Source organism: Bidens hawaiensis, unplaced genomic scaffold (assembly GCF_021521415.1).
Source record: "Bidens hawaiensis isolate Kalapana, Puna unplaced genomic scaffold, B.hawaiensis_p1.1 tig00027642_1, whole genome shotgun sequence".
Lineage (NCBI taxonomy): Eukaryota > Viridiplantae > Streptophyta > Magnoliopsida > Asterales > Asteraceae > Bidens > Bidens hawaiensis.
Genome location: NW_027494482.1, coordinates 199,657 through 219,471, shown reverse-complemented (window position 1 = coordinate 219,471; position 19,815 = coordinate 199,657). Strand labels below are relative to the sequence as shown.

Below are 19,815 nucleotides of genomic sequence, written 5' to 3'. Positions count from 1 at the left end.
GCAAGTTCGGGATCTCACTTCACCACACCACAAATCAGTCATCCTTTCTCTCTCTAACCTCTCTCTAGAAATCCAAATCCATATTAACGATCCGCCTCGATAAGCGTGCCTCGATCCTTCGTTTTTGTATCGACGATTCCTCGAAGTTGGTGCCACCCTCCACCCACATACCAAGAAGGCATTTGTTATCATGGAAATGAGTCCCGAGAAGCGTGCCAACGAGTGTTGAAGGTTGGCGTTCATTGATTTGTGTGTCAAGAAAAGAGTTGAGCGAGAAAGTGAAGCGGCGTTGGAGTGCTGCTCGAATCGTTAGGTTTTCATAAGCCTTTAAGGTAAGGCTTAACCCCAATGAATATAATAATAAAATATTATTATAAAGGCTTAAACCTTAAGTCGAGGTTATACTCGATATCTCGATAAAAGAAAATAAAAGAAAACATAACAAAGAAAGAGTAAAAGATATGTTGTAATAGATAAATATATATATGTGTACAAGTATATATATTCTTTGTTATGAAATTATTATTTAAGTAATAATGAGTATTCTTGAATAATAAAATAAAAGAATACGTTTCTTTGAGAAGAAGAAACATCGGGTTTTTATAATAAAATAAAGGTTTATAATTACTTTTAAACTAAAAGTTTTCAAGTAAAAGAGATCTATGAACTAAAGGTTCATCGAGGTAGAGTTATAAAATAAGACTAAAGGTCTTAAGCCGGATTGTATATCCGACTAACAAATGGTTATACTCGTACTATAGGTGCGAGATAGCAAGGGAAAGACCATCGGACGGTGTTGAAGCCGATCCCAAAGCGATAAGGTGAATACGCCCCAAACTTTTATAAACTTGTTTTCAAATGAGTCAAACATGTTATATGAAAATTATTTACAAGGAACTACGTGTTCCTAAAACCGTTATAAATAAGAGTATAAGCCTAGCCCTCAGGCTGTAGTATATGTGTGTCTGGATCCTTACATATGTGGTAGTACGTGGTGGGCACATCGCGCCACGCCTGGTCGTAGGAAGCTTTCCTATAGGAAGCACGACCATGTGTATACTTACGGGTACTTAACTAAGTCGAACGCTGCGGTGTTTACTGAGGTGACCTAGTGTAGAGACTCGAATTTATAAATGTGTTGTTTTAACTTTGTTATTCCTAAGCCACGATGGGTCGGGGCAGGCGTAGTCTTGAGGGGTAATAAAGTAAATGAAAATATTTTAGCGTCAACGTGTTCACCAGCATTCGTTGCTGGCGTATTTTATTTACATTTTGCAGGTGCCAAGATTAGTGTTTGGAGTGTCGAAGCGCTACTTATATATCTGATGGCTCGGATTTGTTTTGTATAAACTTAATATATTGAAAGTGGTGGTTTTGTAATATAAAACAAGTAATACTTTTGTATAACTCAACGGGTATTTTAAAATCCCCACTTTTGTAATCTTTACAATTTAAACCCACAAGTTTTACAAGTCTTCCGCTAATATAACGTAACTTTGATTTATTCACACTTGTGGTACCAACATTAAGGGTCACACTCCTAGGCTGTGTTTTGGGGTGTGACAGTTCAGTTATACCGATGAGGAGTTTCTTGTCTCAAAACTGATTAATACCCGACTGATTAACCGTCTACCCGGTTTGTGCACCACCAAGCCCATAACCAAACCCTTTACATCTACCCCAACAAGCCCATTAACCACCAAACCATCCATTTCCCCCAAATCGAAAACCCTAATTTAATTTCTCCATTATCTTCCAACCCAGTAACCGCCAATCAAGCATCGAATTCAACATGGGTAACCTTCAATTCTTCAAAATTACAAACCTTTATTATTATTAATCATGTTTGTTTACAGGTAAGGTTCACGGTTCATTGGCTCGTGCCGGTAAAGTCAGAGGTCAAACGCCTAAGGTTGCTAAACAAGATAAGAAGAAGCAGCCACGTGGCAGGGCCCACAAGCGCATTCAGTATAACCGCCGTTTTGTTACCGCCGGTAAAGTTTACTCTTTAATTATTATCAATTTATTATTTATGTGTGTGTGTGTGTTTAAAAGATAATTAGGGTTTAGTTATAATGATTATGTAAGATAATTATTAGATTATTATGTGAAAGGTGGAATTTTGAAGTCAATGGTTACGGGTCGAGCCCGGTTTCAATCGGGTGTGCAAGAAACCGAAAACCGACAGTTTTGTTTTGGTTTTGCATGTAATATTAACCAAAAAAAACGAACCGAACCAAATTTCTAGATTTATTTTTTTATTTGTTATAATTTAAGTAATTTATAAGAATTTAAAAATTATGTAACTCAAATATATTTGGCTAAATATATAATAGTCTCTTAGTTAATAATTAACAAAATTATTTATACCTAAGTTCATTATTTTTGGCCTATTTTCTGTTTCAAGCTCAAATGCCAAAAACTGAAAAAACCTAAACCAATTAGAAAACCAAAAAACCTAGAAATTCACGGGTTTGGGATTAGTTTTGAAATGTTTTGTGGGGTTTGGACGGGAATGGGATTTGTATTATGCCCGACTATCTGACCCGATAATTCAATAGTATCACACTAGCTCGAGCTAATGTGATGATTTTTTCCAAGCCCATGCTTGGCACATCGTTTGCTAGCTTATTTGTATACGTTTTTAATTATTTTTTGTATATTTTGAGAAGAATCTTGAATGAGTCTGAGCTCAACTTGAGCTTTTGTAGTATTTTAAATTAAACAAGCCTTTTTTGAGGCTCGGGCTTGAGCTAGTAAAAACTCGGATTGTTTTGAGCTTTTTATCAATCCGAGTTTGATTAGCAAGCAGTTCAGCTCATTTGCACCTTTACTTCTCACTTTTTTCTTTGTTTATATCTTTTTTATTGAGTTTTTTTAAAAAATTATAAAAGTATGCTTGTATATATATGCATATATGATGTATATGCATATGCATATGCTTGTTTAGACAAAATACTATCAATAACATTTTTAAGCCTTAAGTGTATTGTAGATGAATCATGAATAATATGTGATTGTATGAATTGTCTGTTGGTTTTGACATACATAATGTTTTCTTTTGCAGTTGTCGGTTTCGGTAAGAAGAGGGGGCCAAATTCATCTGAGAAGTAAGCTGGTAGAGGTTGATGCATTGCAGCATAATAGTCTTGTAGCTTATTTTGATGAAAATTTTAGACCTTTATTATCTGGTTTTGAAGTTGAATGGGTATTTTGCAATTTCTTTTATGGCGAGTTTTGTTTCTTAAGTTTGAGATTGGCTCGTTTAACTTAGCATAGCTCGAGCACCAGTACGCTTGAGATGTTCTGCTCGACGCCTGCAATACTTATTATTTGGTTTATGTAACAAACAAAAGTTTCATGTTTTCTATATAATTTTGCTGTGTTACGTAGACATTGATCATTATTTTTGAATTTTCAAATCAAAATCTTGGAGATAAGTGATATTAGTTGACAAAAGGGTTAAAAAAGTAATCTGATTATGGTTCACATTTGATGATCAATGGGCCAAATGGGAAGAAGTTTTAGATGGTACACGAGTATAAAAAATAGATACTCGAGTCTGATAGGCGGCATATACAAGTTGAGTTAACGCACACACTTATTGCAATTTTTCAATAGCGTCAAATAATGTTCGACTGAAAAAGCAATTGGGGCTGTATACAAAAGTTGTTAGGATGTTTTATGCATTTTATATTAAATTCGTGATACATTTAAGTTTTGGCACGTTCAACATTTGGACTCGATTAGGCTCGTTTGAGATTTAAGACAACCAAAACCGACAAATTTAGTTATAAACGGGTCAAAATTGTCACCTCTACGCTATTACCATAAAGGCTGCCCAGGTTCCTGTGGGACATCATTTGGCTTCCCTCAGGTCTTTTTTTTGGCGGTTTTGTTATGAGATTCAAATGACAGCTTATTTTTACCGTTTTGTTAAAAACAATGTTTTTGTTCCGTTATAACATGCTTTCACGCTTTCATATTTTTACAATCGTATGACCTTAAAGAAAAACGCATGTTTGTTGCAGTGGAGCAGTGCTGCGTGTCTATGTAGATACTCTATTTAACACCCATCTAGAGGAGGTTAAAAACCTTCAAAGCTACATATACGCAAGCTACATATACGCCTACAAAGACCTAATGATTCGGTATCATCACACTCATATCAAACGCGCCAGATGAAAAGTTTTCATCTGTTTATGTATATAAAATAAAATACAATTATAGTACTTTTTGTAAAAAATATAGCAATACACTAAAAGTGCTATTATCTTTTTCTAAAATTGGTAAATGAGTATCAAATTCATCCATCACATGCAATATTCCAAATAGTAAAACGATACACTTAAAACAAAACATAACACTACAATCTTGATATAACATGAAGTACCAAAACATCAAAAACAAAACTTCCAAATCTTTAACAAAAAACACAGATTCTACCATAAATCAATCTTCATCATCAATGATTTTGGTGCCGAGACCCTTCAACCCTTCAGCCGGGATTTCAGCAACCGTGACAAGCGAGTAAAGCTCTTCCTTTGCGTCTTCATCATCGTTCCTCTTGCGAGCGATTCTAACTCTGACCCTTCTTGGAACACTTCTGATCCCACGGCTCCAGACGTGTTTGTTTAGTTTAACGTCCACTCTGACGTCGGTTGTTCCCATGGCTTTTTGGGCAAACTTCCTGATCTCCTTAATGGCTTTTGGAGCCTTCTTCTTAAAAGTGCTGTTGATCAAACAACAATAAATTACATTGTAAATATTCAATAACTAAAAACAACGAAAGATGACAATCAATATTAATGTGCACAACAAAACAAGTATTGGATAACAGAACCCAAAAGCTAGGGGTGTGCGTGGTGCGGTTTAGTCTAGTTTTGAGCTAAAAAACAAACCAAAAACCAAAACTTCGGTTTTGAATATTTTAGAACTGTTTGGTTTCAGTTTATACAATTTAAGCTTCAAAAATTTTAGACCGCAAAAAAAGTAGACCAAAAATATAATGAATTTAGGTATAAATAATTTTGTTAATTGTTAACTAATAGACTATTATACATTTAACAAAAAATACTTGAGTTACATTTATTAAATTCCTATAAATTACTTAAATAAAAATAAAAAAAATATAAAAATTAAAGATTCGGTTCAGTTCGGTTTTTACAAAAACATAAAACCAAACTGTCAGTTTTTGTTTTTGTTCGGTTTTTTCGATTTGGATTGTTCAGGTTTTCCTGTTTCGGATCGGCTTTTTCGGTTTCTTGCACACCCCTAACAAAAACTAACGCATTTATGCTAAACAGACGGTTTAAACTTTAAAAGTTGCTCAAGCAATAGCTTTACATGTTTATATAACTTCAAAGTACTTATAAATAGTTACTAATTAGTATATTATCTACTTTATATAGATTTTATTAAAAAAAAATTATTTTAATATAATGAAGTAATTACACAACCTAAAAGACAGCATATTGAACTTGTGAGGCAAGCACACTAAAAACTTTTAAGAGCAACACATAAGCAATTTAAAAAAAACGGAGATATCGTAGTATACGTCTATCAAACAAAAGAACATAGCTAAAAGAATAATTGTAATACAAATATTCAAAAGGTGTTCATCAGTTTGGTTTTCGGTTTGTTCTGTTCAGTTTATTCGGTTCTAGATTTTTAAGGACTATCTGAAAACCGAACCAAACAAAATAAAAAAAAAATCTCTAACCCAACCACAATCTATCGATTTCAATTCAGTTCAGCTTCGGTTAATCAAACCAAACCAAATTGAAATCAGTTGAATCTGGTATAGTTAGAAACATTTCCAATTCATTTTGGTTTTTCAGATAAACGTGTAGAAAATGAAAACTGAATAAACCAAAATGAGTAAAACCGAACAATAACAAAACAAACTTTAAACTTCATCACATAATCTAGTTAGCTACAATGACATCCAAATCAATAGTGAGCATAATAACCAATACACAAGCATGCTAAATAGCAGGATTTACGTTGTTTTCTCACTTTTTTTATATCAAAAAATTTACAAAATGGACTTTTTAGGGGTGCAAAAATGCCGAGCACGAGCGTGGCTCGTATTACTTTCACAAAGCTCGAGCTTGGCTTGTTTCGATCTCTTTTTATAAAGCTTGAGCTTGGCTCGCGAGTAGTTTTTCAAGCTCGAGCTCGGCTTGTTTACTATCTATATATTAATAAATATTTTTTATACATTTATTATTATTTCATATGTTTTTTGAATTATAATTTTACATATAACATATCTTATTTAGTTATTTTTCTCCTATATTATATATTTTAACAAAAATGACAGGCTCGTTTAGGCTAACAAGCTCGTTTACTAACCGAAGCTCAGACTCATTTAGTAAACAAGCTTACCTTTTTAGCTCGAGCACAGACTCTTTTAAGCTCAGCCCGATCAAGCTTTTCCACGAGCCGATCTTAAGTAGCTCACGAGCAGCCAGAGGTGCAAACAAATCCGGTAAAAACTCAGTTAGTGGAAGTTCGCCAACCCATCTATCGAGCCAAAATAATGTTTTATCTCCTTTCCCAACTGCACTTTTCCTTATCTGCTTGACAGTTATGCTTTCATCAACCACCACTTAATATATAGGTACCGATTCCCACTTGTGAGACCCTCTACCCATAAGGAGCTATTACCTGCTTTGAACCGTGACAACCACTTTGCAGGTAGCGCTGCGTCATTGCCTTTAGACTGCCAACCCCTCAGGGCCCCTATCTTTTTTCCTTTATAATTTTGCTCCAAGCCACCCAACTTATCTTATCCTTTTCTTCCGATCCTCCCCATAAGAAACGTCTTCTTTTGCTTTCTAATTGTTTTAAAACTTTCTCCGGTGCTTTGAAAATGGAGAAATAATACGTGCCTAAACTCTCCAAAACCGATTTAACAAGTGTTATCCGACCTACAAAAGACAGAGCTTTTTCCTTTCTCTTTGAAAGTTTCTTATCAAATTTATCCAATATTGGCTGCCAAATACGGTTTCTATTTATATTGGCCCAATCGGTAGACCCAAATGTACAAATGGAAGCTCATCGGCTTTAAACCGTAATAGTATGCACCCTCAGCAACCTCCACCTTCACACCATAAAGCATACGTTTTTTTTTAATTTTACTTGAAGCCCCGACGCCACATAAAACCAATCCACACTCGAAAAATACTTGAAAATTATCCCAAAAAAAGTGCAGCCCCCTTAAGAAACCCAATATGTAACCGAAAAATACCATGAACAACTCGAAAATAGGGTTCTTTTAATACCCGGAAATGGGTATTCAAACACCCGGTTTTACCTGACCTAAACTCAATGCATAGAGTATGGTTTTTAGCAGGGCCAACTGGGGCGTAGGGCGACATGGGCGACTCGCCGGAGCACTTAGTTTTCGAGGGCACAAAATTACACACACACACACATATAGATATATATGAACAAAAATATGTATATTTAATGTTTTACCCTAATTGTAGGTGCGTGCACAAAACCAAAAAAACCGAATTGAAACCGAAAAAACCAAACCGTATTAGAAACGGCAGTTCGGTTTTGAACTTTAGCAAAAACCGAAATATTGGTTTTGGTTCGATTTTGTATTTTGTTAAGAATCGAAAAAACTGAACCGAAATAACTAAATTGAAATAACTATAATATCTTAACCGTAAATCCGTGATGGTCGGGTATTTTGTATATATATTAGTGTATTAATTATGTAGTTTTATTGAGTATATTGTTAGAACTTTGGTACTTCATACGTGCTTTTGTATTTCAGGTAATTGATCGTTAAAGATGCTAAATGCGAGACCTGTACGAGCATGAAATGATATCTCAGGAAGACCGAAGCATGATTTGATGTCTTGGAAAGTGTTACAAGGATTCGGGAAGAGTATGGATGAGAAATCATATGCCAATGCTAAAACTGAACAAGATGGGTTGACAAAAAGCGACCTTGAAGTAAAACGAGCATATCCTGAGCCAGAAAATGAGTTACGGGAGCCATAATATATGAATTTTGGGTTTCTCGACGAGAGGAATCCAAATATGAGGTTTTCTTAGGTTGTGGTATGCGACGGTAGGGTCTATGGCCATCGCGATACCCGATGGTCTTAAAAAACGTGAAAAAACGGATTTTTACCTATATCTTCTATTTTTCCGAACCCTAATCAGTATTGACGACTTCCAGCAGCTATTAGGCGATTTTGGGTGAATTCCAGGGCTACCAATCATCTCTTGATCAATCTTAATGGCCTCCTTCATCATAATTGAAGATCTATCGATTACGATGCTCGGCTAGTCTTCTCCGAATCATACCCGGGATGTATAGTTTGTAACTTTTACAGTTTTTCTCATGTGATTAAGAACACTATGTATAATTGTTTATGGTTGATATATGATTACTGATGTTTAGTATTTCTGTGTGTTCAGTCGGTTTAGGTTTACGTTCGTCTGAACAATTTGTTACCAGTTGCTAGATAATTGATCATATGATTGTTTGATTAGATTGAATATGATAAAACATATAATTGCCCTTAACTGAGTCACACTGGCAATGACCGTTTGATAACCAGTGCCGTGTGTAAAGCGATTATTGATGTCTAAGGTTTTGTCTGATTGATCAGTCTGTAGTTAACCAGTAATAATTAATCTGTTAGGTTGCATGAGATTACAATAGGTTGCTTACTTGAATTCCCGGGTGTGATTTGCTTTGTTAATTGATTGAAACTTCTTTACTCGTTTGCTTGTTTAACTCTAAATTTAAATCATTGCTTGTGTGATCAGCACTAAATCCGTTACTTCATAATATTAAAATTGCTTACACGAATCACATTGATCACATCTACCGATGACTATTTGTTTAGATTTAACATACGGTTAATAACATATATATTTGGTTTCTAGATATGGTTAATAAATAATAGTACTAGGTTTTGATTTTGATATTAAATGTATCTTTTATTAGTTTTTAATATTTGAAGTCCAAATATTTAATATTCTATTAAACATTAGATTTTTTTTTTAAACAATATCATGCCCAATTTCAATATCTTGGGTTTTTTCCTCAAAAAGTTTGACTCGATTAGTAAAACCGAAAAAACCGCATCCAAAACCGAACTGAACCCAAAATCCGAAAACCGAAAACCGAAAAACCGAAACCGAACTGGAGATAACTTGTAGCCGCTTAAGGGCTCCGTACGGCTGGGTTGGGCAGCTGACGGTGTCCTTTAGCCATCGAGTCACCCCGTATGAAGTACCTAGACATTCTGTGTTTGTGTTTGTGTTTGTTGGCCGTTCAAAAAAAATGAAGAATTGGCTATAGATATGTAAAAGTAATTGTCAATGCATTGGTTATGGCACTCGGGTTAATAGGCACAATGCCTTTCAGTCCTGGTCAGGTAGGGTCCGGTCATATATGTTGTCTTTGCTAAATACTAAATCGACTTGTAGGTGGGGTGGTTAATCATAGAGGCCACTCTTTCATTTATTTTATTAGGTTATTTTTCCAATTGTTAATAATGCGAAGGTTAAATAGTGTTTATGCTTAATTGTTTTACGTATTTGGATAAAATGGCTAATAGGGTTAGTTTTCTTATATTTATTAGTTAGTTTATATCATTACATTTGTAACCCTTTAAAACCTTAAATATATATTTTCTTGTCAAATATTCATGAAGTCGGTATAAAAAATTTCTTAGGGTGGTAGGGATTTGAGTAGTCAAATACAAGTAGTTTCCAAGAATTAAGTTCCAATCACAAGCCAAATTCCAAATCCTTAATCAATGATCGATGGACACTTGAGTACAACAACTTAAGTTGTTAAGGATTTGAGCGAACACAACATTCAACTCGAGGTGTCGAGCAATATACTGTATATGTTTTTGAGTGATTCGATACAGTATTTCGTGGCTTGGAAAATTGTTTTTAGTATCATGTGCATATGCGTGCTTTTAACTTAGAAGTGTTGTAAAAACACATCGCTTGTTGTCGATGATACATCGGTCGATGCTTTTGTTTACATCGATGCTTTTCTAATTATTTAGTAACAGTTGGGCAACGAAATACAAATACCATATTAGAAGGAATTTTTGCATGCTTAGGCTTTCTACTGCAATATTTGTTTAGGAAATCACATATACACATGTGAGACCGGAAGTTATTAATGTGTTTATGTAGAGGTATAAACAAGTCGAGCCGAGTAAAGCTTTAAGCTCGATTAGCTCATCTTACCTCATCACAAGTACATTTTTTAGATGAGTTGTGGTGCTTGATTAGACCATGCGTAGTCAAAACTCTCCACCCTTGAGCGTTTTGCGACAGGTGACGGTCCAATCAACATTGGAGAGTTTTGTAAAAAGTGATGTAGTGGTGAAAATACCCAAAACTATCATGCAATTATTACCACTCTCTCTCTCTCATTCTCTCACAAAACTAAAATTTCATAAGAACACACGAGCTCATAACATAAACTAAAAATGTTAAAAGTCGACATCAATACAAACAGCTAAAATTACATATGATGGATCTTAGATGCTTATTACTCCATATTCCCCATCTCCACTTCAACGACGGCCAGCGAGCCATGCACTTAGATTTGAAACTATTAGATTTAGTAGCCTTAACATCACTATGGATGAGAAAGGAGACCTCTGACAAGCCGACGCATTGGTCCAACACACAAGCAACATTGAAGAAAGTTAACACGTCAACAACCCTTAGATATGCACATAATGTTTTCAATCCTTTCATACCATCTAAAATCTCCCAGCCTTCTGTTTGCGACAAAGAAATCGAACCAATACACAAAGAACTCACGTTTGGGAAAGCCGTGAACGCCTTTGCTATGGTCAGTTTTGAAAAGGTTTTTAATGTTAGAGTTTCTACTGTTTCTATGATTGGGAATTCTGAAAGCAATGAGTCTATATAGAAAGAATCCAGCAAAAGTGTTTTCAAACTCTCAAACTTTTCGATTTTGGCGTGTTTAAGGGTACTAATGCTAAGATGAAAGTGAGTTAACTTGGGAGCGTCAACATGAATATTTGCAACAGGCTCGCAACAATCAATCTTGAGTGTGATGAGGTTCGGGGTGATTACAGTTAAATAAGATGGATGCTTAACATTTACCAAGTTAAGAACTTGAAGATTAGGGAAACACTTATCCAACTCGTGTAGGTATTCATAACCGAAATCTATGCCTTCAAGTGTCAAACTTGTTAGCATTGGCATTGGATTCAAATTGCGCGGAGACAGATACAATAAATTAAGCCTGAGGTTTAAGTGTTGAAGATTATGACCTGCATCAAAGTAAACAAAATGCCATAAATCATAATTACTACAAAATACAAACATCAACTTACAAAACAGGTAGTAGGTATGTTTTATGAAGAATTAATATATTAGTAGAAAATATAAATATGAACTTACAAAATAGCTTATATATAGTACTGTTTTATAAAGAATTAATATTAATAGAAAATATAAACATGAACTTACAAAACAGCTAATAGTTCTGTTTTATAAATAATTAATATTAACAGAAAATATAAACATGTACATGTACTTACATAAATTAGTGGCATTAAAACTAAGTGCCATTAAAAGCCTAACTTAGTGGCAAAAAAGCTAAATGTCATTAAAAATGTGTGACACTAGATTTTTAGTGGCATAGCAAAGTGCCACTAGAATCGTAAACTAGTGGCACTAAAACTAATTGCCACTAAAATGTGTTATAAGCAAAGATGGCATACGCAAAGTGCCATTAAAAACCAAAATTAGTGGCACAAAACCTAAATGTCATTAAAAACGTGTGACATAAGATTTTTAGTGGCATATGCAAAGTGCCACTAAAATCATAAATTAGTGGCACTAAAACTAAGTGCCACTAAAAATGTGTTATAAGCAAAGATGACGTACGCAAAGTGCTATTAAAAACGTATGCCATTAAATGGCTTTTTATTTGTAGTGTGTACTTACAAAACAGCTAACAATATGCGTTAGAAATAATTAATATTAATAGAAAATATAAACATGAACTTACAAAGCAGCTAATAGTACTGTTTTATAAAGAATTAATATTACTAAAAATATAAACATGAACTTACAACACACAGAAATCAGCTGCAAAACATTCGATTGATCACGTCAAAAAAACCCACGTCGCGTAGGAAGATCAGACATTGAGAGTGATTTCAACGATCCAGAAACCCTAGGCAGCCAGGCCTTAACAAAATCCTTATCGAAATAACGGAAAGAAAAGAAAGAATAAGGTATGCCGGCGATACTCACCGATTCAACAGTTTCCAGTTTCAGAATAAGTTCGAGCAAAATCTCACTGAGATAAGGATCCGGATCCCTAGACCATGAGTTGCAAAATCTTGTGCAACGAAGATTAATCGATCGAAGGCATGGAAATACAGCATCAAAAGCCTTGGAAGCTACTCGACAGCGAGCAGCGTCGGATGAGTCATCGAGTCGACTCAATATTTCGAGAAGCAACGACTCATGGAGTTTGTCCATGAAAGAACTGAAGGCTAAAAAAACCCTACTATACATATATATACAACGAGTACATGCAATTAACGAGTTGTTGGGTTAAAACCCACTTTTGAAATGATGGTTTTAGGCTCAAACACATGCCATTGGGCTTGATGTATGTATGATATATATATATATATGATGTTTATATAACAAAATTAAATGTTTTATATTTAATACAGTATTTTTAAAAGCTGGTCACTCTCTACTAGGGGTGTGCATAGGTCGGTTTGGAGCGGTTTAGAGTCAAACCCATAACCATAACCGATTTGACGTCGTTGATTCGAGAAACTCTACAACCGCGATACATACATGTAAGTCGTACTACCTTAAGACGTCATTGTATCAAGTTGTGGGAGTGTGCTAAAAAAGAGTTAATCGAGTTTTTTCATTCTTTACAAGCGATGGTTAGTTTAACTACCGATATTTGGTCGGCACCACACGGGTTGCCCGAATCATACATATGTGTCACCGCTCATTGGGTTGATCCGGTGACATGGCAATTGATGAAACGAACCATCGCTTTTGAAAACTTCCCGTACTCACATACCGCCGAAAAATTGTTTGACTTGCTTGATGAGGTTATAACGACTTACAATTTGAGAAATAAAATATTTTCGATTTCGTTTGACAACGCATCAAACAATACTAAGGCGGCCGAAAAATTTATCATTAAATATTCACCATCTTGTTTCGGAGATTTTTTTCATGTTCGATGTGTTGCACATATCATCAACTTGGTTGTTCAAAAAGGTCTCGACAATGAAAACATTTGTGACGATTTAAAATTTTTTAGACTTATGTTACAAGATGTCTTCAAAAGTGGTAAAAGAAGACATTTTAAATATAAGAATTATTGCAAGTCGGTTGAAAGAAAGTATTTGGGGCCGAACGTTGGAACTCAACTTGTCATATGCTCAAGTGTGCGTTCGCCCAACGCCAAACTCTACAAAGTTTTCATAACAATCTTGTTGACGTACGAGAGGCCGATATGCTTCCGGTAAGTGTTTGGGTCAATGTCGGTTTTTTGTTTGGGTATCTTGACGTGTTCAAAAACTCAACAACAAAGTTATCGGAAGTCTATTACCCTACTAGTCGTTGGGTTTTGCAAGAATTATACTACATGTATTGAGCACATGTCTATTACCCTACCAGTTGTCATCTTTCCTATTAATTAGATTATATTGTTTTTTATAACTATATTCATTAAAAAAATCTTAAAATAAATATTGGTCGATATAAAAGCCTAGTCTAGAATTAGAAATTTAAAATCAGTCAATTGGTTTAACCAGAAAAATATATATTTTATATACATTTAGGCAAGCAAGAATTATATTTATATATTTTTTATATGACTCGACCCAATTAGAATGGCTAAATCTTGACATACCAAACTTAAAACAATAATGCATCACTCATAGCATGCTTAAACCCTAATATATAATATAGATATCAAAACAATTATAATAGACATTTAAAAAAATCTTGACATACCAAACTTAAAAAAGTAACATAGAGTGAATTAAAATAACATGCATACATTCTACCAATGTAATTATGAAAAGCAGACAAACTCGAACAACCTGGTTGTAGCTTAGGACACTAACTCTTAGAATCTTGGAAGTACTTTACCCGTCCGGTAGACGGGACATTAACGCGGGAATGTAACAACTATATTAATTCAGTAACATGAATGAGCAGAAAACATGTCTGAATGAGATACTAAAGGTATGAAATAATGCATACATGGTTGTATTTTGATGCGTTAACCGATATCTTTTGGGTTTTTATTTCTTCACTAGTTTTATCGTGTCCGGTGGACCGGCGTTTAATTGTCATATTAACAAAAAAAAAAAAAATTCTTTGCATTCTAAACAAAAATTCTATGGTCTTTAATCTCTTCTTCAAACTCAGCAAAACAATCAATAACTACCCTTAGATTAAGTCTTTCCAAATTAATAAAATTCAGACTTAACCAAACTGCTATCATCTCACACTTGATAATAATCATGAACCAAACAGCTTGTTACGTTTCTTGCTACCAAATATTTTGATATACTTCTGTTACAACATAATAATATTCATGTATACATTTTGATCATTCTTTCCAAAGGGGATTCAGATTCATGGTTTCTATGGCGATTAAAGGCACTTATTCCTTGGCATTAAGGACCACCACAAATGAGATCGGCATCACCCAAATATAATAATAATTTTTTTTTTCATTACCAATAAATATTAATTGTTATATAAGTAACACATTTGTGTATTGAGCATGTCATATACCCGGCATTTTAATATCCAATGACAAAAGTATTTGTTCTTCAAGTATGCTCGGTTTGGTTAACCCAAAATTAGACTAACCCGAAAAAACATTGTATAATAATACAAAAAAAAAAAATAATAATAATAACTAAACCACCAAAAATATGCGTAAGAACCATGAACCATTAAAAGTCAAAGTCAAAGTAAATTTACACTTAACACACTTTCACACGTTACTCAATTTTGTCATTTCATAAACAAAGGGGAAAATATGATACCGGTAGTCGACAAAACATAGCCCCTTAAGATGCAGCCAGTATAAAAAAACTTATCACGAAAAGAATATTATTAGACTATTTCTAATCACTTGTTTATTATTGGCAAAAAGTGTAAACTATAATAAACCTAGTAAACATCTCTTGTATAATACTATCCCGTACTTACAATTTGACTTTTAACTTTGCAACACTCCACATCTGGTTTACATATCCATACTGGTTCTTGCTGGTCCAGTTCCACTTGTTGTCGCTACTCGCCTCCTCAATCCCATTCTATGCCATTCTCTGCCATGCACACATATCAAATCTATAAATCTTAATTGATAAAAACGGTTTTCGTATGGAAATGATTTCGTCCCATATAAAAATGAACCTTAGCAATGGCTCAACCTTTACAGAGGCTAATTACAGTAGAATAATTACACTAAACAATTATTTTCATATAAAAATTAAAAGATTTGGTAGGCGTTGTTTCAGCTGCCGTATCCGGTGTGCAAACTTCAGAAACTGCAATTGAAATATACAATTTTAACTGTTTATCAAATACCAGTAGTTGATTATAATTTTTTGAAATAACAAAATGTACATTTACAGGAAATGTGAACAATGTGATACATTAAGAGACATTGAAGTTAAACGCCATGAAGCAAGGCCTACTTTTTCTACACAAAACAAAAACACGATCTTGTAATTTTGCAGCCAAATGAGGGATCAAATAATAGAACTTTCTTTGAATAGGTTTTACCCTGCAACTGCAAAGTAGGGAAAAAAAAGACCAAAAAAGTTTCTAGCCAGTAACATATACTGCAACTGCAATTTACTTTAGCTATATTAAACATCATATCTGAAAGATTTTGGATAGAGAAACAAAATATTAACATCTCAACAAAATCATCAAAACAGACTGTGACTACACTATTGATTCGAATACATAGATGAAGAACTAAAAATCGAAACCACCCGAAACGAATATGTCGAATCCTTCATCTTCCTTTGTCGATTTACAGAAACAGTATATATATAGAAATTAAAGGCAGCAAGTGAACGAACGTGGAAAGTGTAACCGCCTGAAAGAGGGCGACATGGGAGGATGGTAACTCCCAGATGAACTTCACACGTGAGTAAAAAAAAACTGTTTTTTTAATCCTTATCAAACGGCCTATATTCAGTCTTTGATCTTATCGAACGGCCAGCATTAGTTTTCACTCTTCAATAACCTATTATATTAATTGTGTGTTTTTTTAACATATCATATTTGAATGTACCATTTAAGTTTTAATTGAATGGTAGTTTATTTTTTATTTTATATATTAATTTTTATTTGAAAAAACAAAATCTATCCAAAGCCTTCTCTTCTTCACTCAAAAGGGCAACACACTAACCGGCTTGTGTAGTGGCGAACTTACTGCTGGGATGGGGCTCGATCCCCAAACGGTATGTGGGACGAGTTTCTGCCTTATATAGGTCGACGAATGACTGAACTCTCATCACCGTAAGAAGCAAGGACTAGTAGCATCGCAACCTAGTCTATATAGGCCAAATTACTCATCTGCTAGCACTTCTTCGTTGTTTAAAAGAAAAATGAATTTATGGTACTTGAAAGGAGTGTTGTGTAGGTCCCGAAACCGGATCCGACAAACAAACGGATTTTGTTCTTGATAAACGATCGAGACGGGTGTGTGAAATCAAATGACCGAACGGATAATATAAAGATAACATATATAATGAACGATATCGTAATTCGGTTTAAAATGATTTCATAATATCAAGGAACACCGATCCCACCCAAGGTGAGCTCCCCTTGGGTGGGTGATTGAAGCCTCAAGATCGATTAACAAACACGATAATGCATAAATAACAATAATTAACAAGAACGAATTTGTGTATTGAACTTTTGTATTGAAAACGGATGATTACAATGGTGGCGGCCGGTTATTCCGTCGTAAAACCGTCGCATCGTTTCTAAAATTCCTAATTACAATTTTTACACAAACTATCAACTAATTACACTTTGTACCCTAACTACACTAACCGAACATTCTAACAGAGTTTATCTATTCTATAATAAACTAACGAAATGTTTAACGGAACTTTAACGAGATCGATGATTAACGAACAATGATTTCACCTTACAAAACACACATACAAATGACAAATAAAGTCATATATATAGCCAAATAATCTAGAAGCACTCCCCGTTGACTTATCATTCGCTATCGTTAACGAGACTAACAGTCAAATTATCATTCCCCGTTGCCCGTTAACGAGACTAACAGTCAAATTATCAAATCATTAACTTATCATTCGCTATAACGATTACATATATATAGGGTATGAGCCCATTCGCTTACATCCTAAGCGAATGGGACTTCGTACGCTTTACAAAGTCACCTCATACACTGACATATCACGTATGAGCTATTCTTAAGCGAATGTACAATACAGCCAGCAATGGGCCAATTTCCTTTAGAATTTAAGATGATTTTGGACCAAGATGTGATCGCATAATTAAGTTGTTGGAAGTCGATCCCAAGCCTCTTTTACAGTGGAAGCCATTCAAGCCAATGTGATTGTGGCCTGAATGGCATTGAATATAATTTGGTCTTGAGGGTGCTAGACCATGTAAGGAATAGGTTTAATGGTATCCTTGTCAACAAAAAACTTTCAATGGTGGACCATTGTTAGCGGTCATGAAGTCGTCATGTTCAAGTCCGGTGAGAATGGATTGAACTTGTTTTCGCCATAGCGGGAAGCTGTTGTTGAGAGACAGTATATTTAGAACATATATGTTTTGGCTATAATATTATTCAAAGAAAAGAAACCGAAGGAGATATATATGGAATGACAACACCACTTTGTAAAATTTAAATAATCAATTGAAATTATTTAAAAACTAGTAGTTTGACCCGTCGCGATGCGGCGGGGTTTAGATTACGATTAAGAGTAACCAAACTTGTGTGGTTTAGATGACGTGTGTTAGATGAGGCGTACAAAATATGTTCAGAAACAATACATTAGAAGGCAGCCACCAACATATACAAAGTAAACACTAAAAGTATATTAAATTGAACAAATGAGAGGCACCCTATACACACACCTAACCAGTACAAACTCAAAAGCATTTAAGGAAAAGTAAACACTATATTCGGTTCACACAACTATTATAACCATATGTATGCAAAGACCAAAACAACACAATAAACTTGAAAATTATAACTACAAAGTCTTAACGGCCAAAAGCCACCATAAGTTCTTTTCATATCTTCCATTATAGATCACTTTTGCTGACTCTAATTTAATCCGTAAGTCTAACCATAAATATGTACGTGAAGGAACGGACCTCAAACTTTTTAGTGACAACTATGTATATGTAAAGAAACTGTGAATATTTGTTGTTGCTTTGACCTCTGGTGATGCTTCTCCAAATCCTATAAAATTCAAGAGTGAAAAAAATCCAAATTTCAACATATCTAAGTAACATATTTAATTTATTACCTAAATAAAGAAAAGTGGTATGTTTACATTGCCAACCACATATGTGTTACGGGAGCTTGACATAAAATTCTTGTATCATAGATAATGCTTGCTCAAGATCTTTACATGACTTTTTTAACATCAAGCCTTTTAGATGGACCAGAAATAATTCCCGCAAGCAATGAAAGACATTTCTAAGATCATGTCCTGCAAATTATTAGGAGGACAGTTAACCAAAATTAATGTTATGAACCATGGATCCACTGCTCGAAAAAGTAATACCATCGAAAACGATTTCAAGCATCAAGCAATCATGTCACACAATAATGTGTACCAATGTTTATGATGATATTTAGTGGAAATCATGTAGGATCTTTACCCTAAAATTAAGACTTCACTTCGATAAACAATCGGCCATCATAACAAAAAAACTGCCATAACCACTCCACCGCCACCAAGGGTTAGACCCAGCAATGGCAATGATAAACGGCGGCTTACCTACGGTTGGCCTCCCCAACCGGCACTCAACCACCACCATGACAACTGCCATAACCACCAGCCACCACCTGAATCGAACCAAACAACCTAGATTCAGGCGGCAAAAGCCATGAATCGAACCGCTACCACCGTCAAAGGGACATAAATCCGAATCCGTCTCCCTCCAGGCCACCACAACCATCACATACGGTTGTCAGTGGAGGAAAGAAACATGCAGATTCTAACATTGTCAAGGAGAGAGATGGTGGAAAGGAAGTCAATCTGGAGTACAGAGAGAGAGGGAAAGTAAGGAGAGTAGAGGTGGAAACGAAGAGAGGACAAGTGTCAATAAAACAGATATGCAGCAACGTACAAATAGTTAAAGACCAAGTTACAACTCGTGTTGCAGAATGTTAGATGTAAAGTATATATACCAGTTGCAAACCTTTGAAATTGTTATATATATAATAATTGCTTAGTAAATCTTTGAATTTAGTTAATGCTTAAGTAGTTAGTTGTATCAACTAGTGTAAATAAGGCCATTGTGACAATTACAATGTATCAACCACAATCAATTTGTCAAAAACACCATATCTTTCGCCCAGAAACCGATTTGTGCACCTCTAGTATGAGCAATCGCCACATTCATTTTGGATTCATTTAGGTGGTCCAGATTTAATTTAAATTTGGCTAATTGGCCCCACTTTAACTAAATGAGATTTTCTTATTTGTCTCAAGCTAAAACATCTTTGATTAGTAAAGGGTTAAGTAA

At 34.7% G+C, this 19,815-nt stretch overlaps 2 protein-coding genes across 2 annotated transcripts; one reads left to right on the top strand and one right to left on the bottom strand.

Moving 5' to 3' along the window:
• Positions 1–1,701: 1,701 nt before the first annotated feature.
• LOC143575757 (small ribosomal subunit protein eS30z/eS30y/eS30x) lies at positions 1,702–3,188 on the top strand. The gene is made up of 3 exons (XM_077060047.1): positions 1,702–1,796; positions 1,857–1,994; positions 3,068–3,188. Exons 1-3 carry the CDS (start codon positions 1,793–1,795, stop codon positions 3,112–3,114), a joined length of 189 nt encoding a protein of 62 aa, XP_076916162.1. The 5' UTR covers positions 1,702–1,792; the 3' UTR covers positions 3,115–3,188.
• Positions 3,189–4,286: 1,098 nt separating this feature from the next.
• On the bottom strand, positions 4,287–12,531 carry LOC143575750 (F-box/LRR-repeat protein At4g29420-like). The gene is made up of 3 exons (XM_077060044.1): positions 12,171–12,531; positions 10,663–11,309; positions 4,287–4,776 (listed from the first exon to the last, which is right to left on the bottom strand). Exons 1-3 carry the CDS (start codon positions 12,529–12,531, stop codon positions 4,453–4,455), a joined length of 1,332 nt encoding a protein of 443 aa, XP_076916159.1. The 3' UTR covers positions 4,287–4,452.
• Between the last annotated feature and the right edge of the window lie 7,284 nt (positions 12,532–19,815).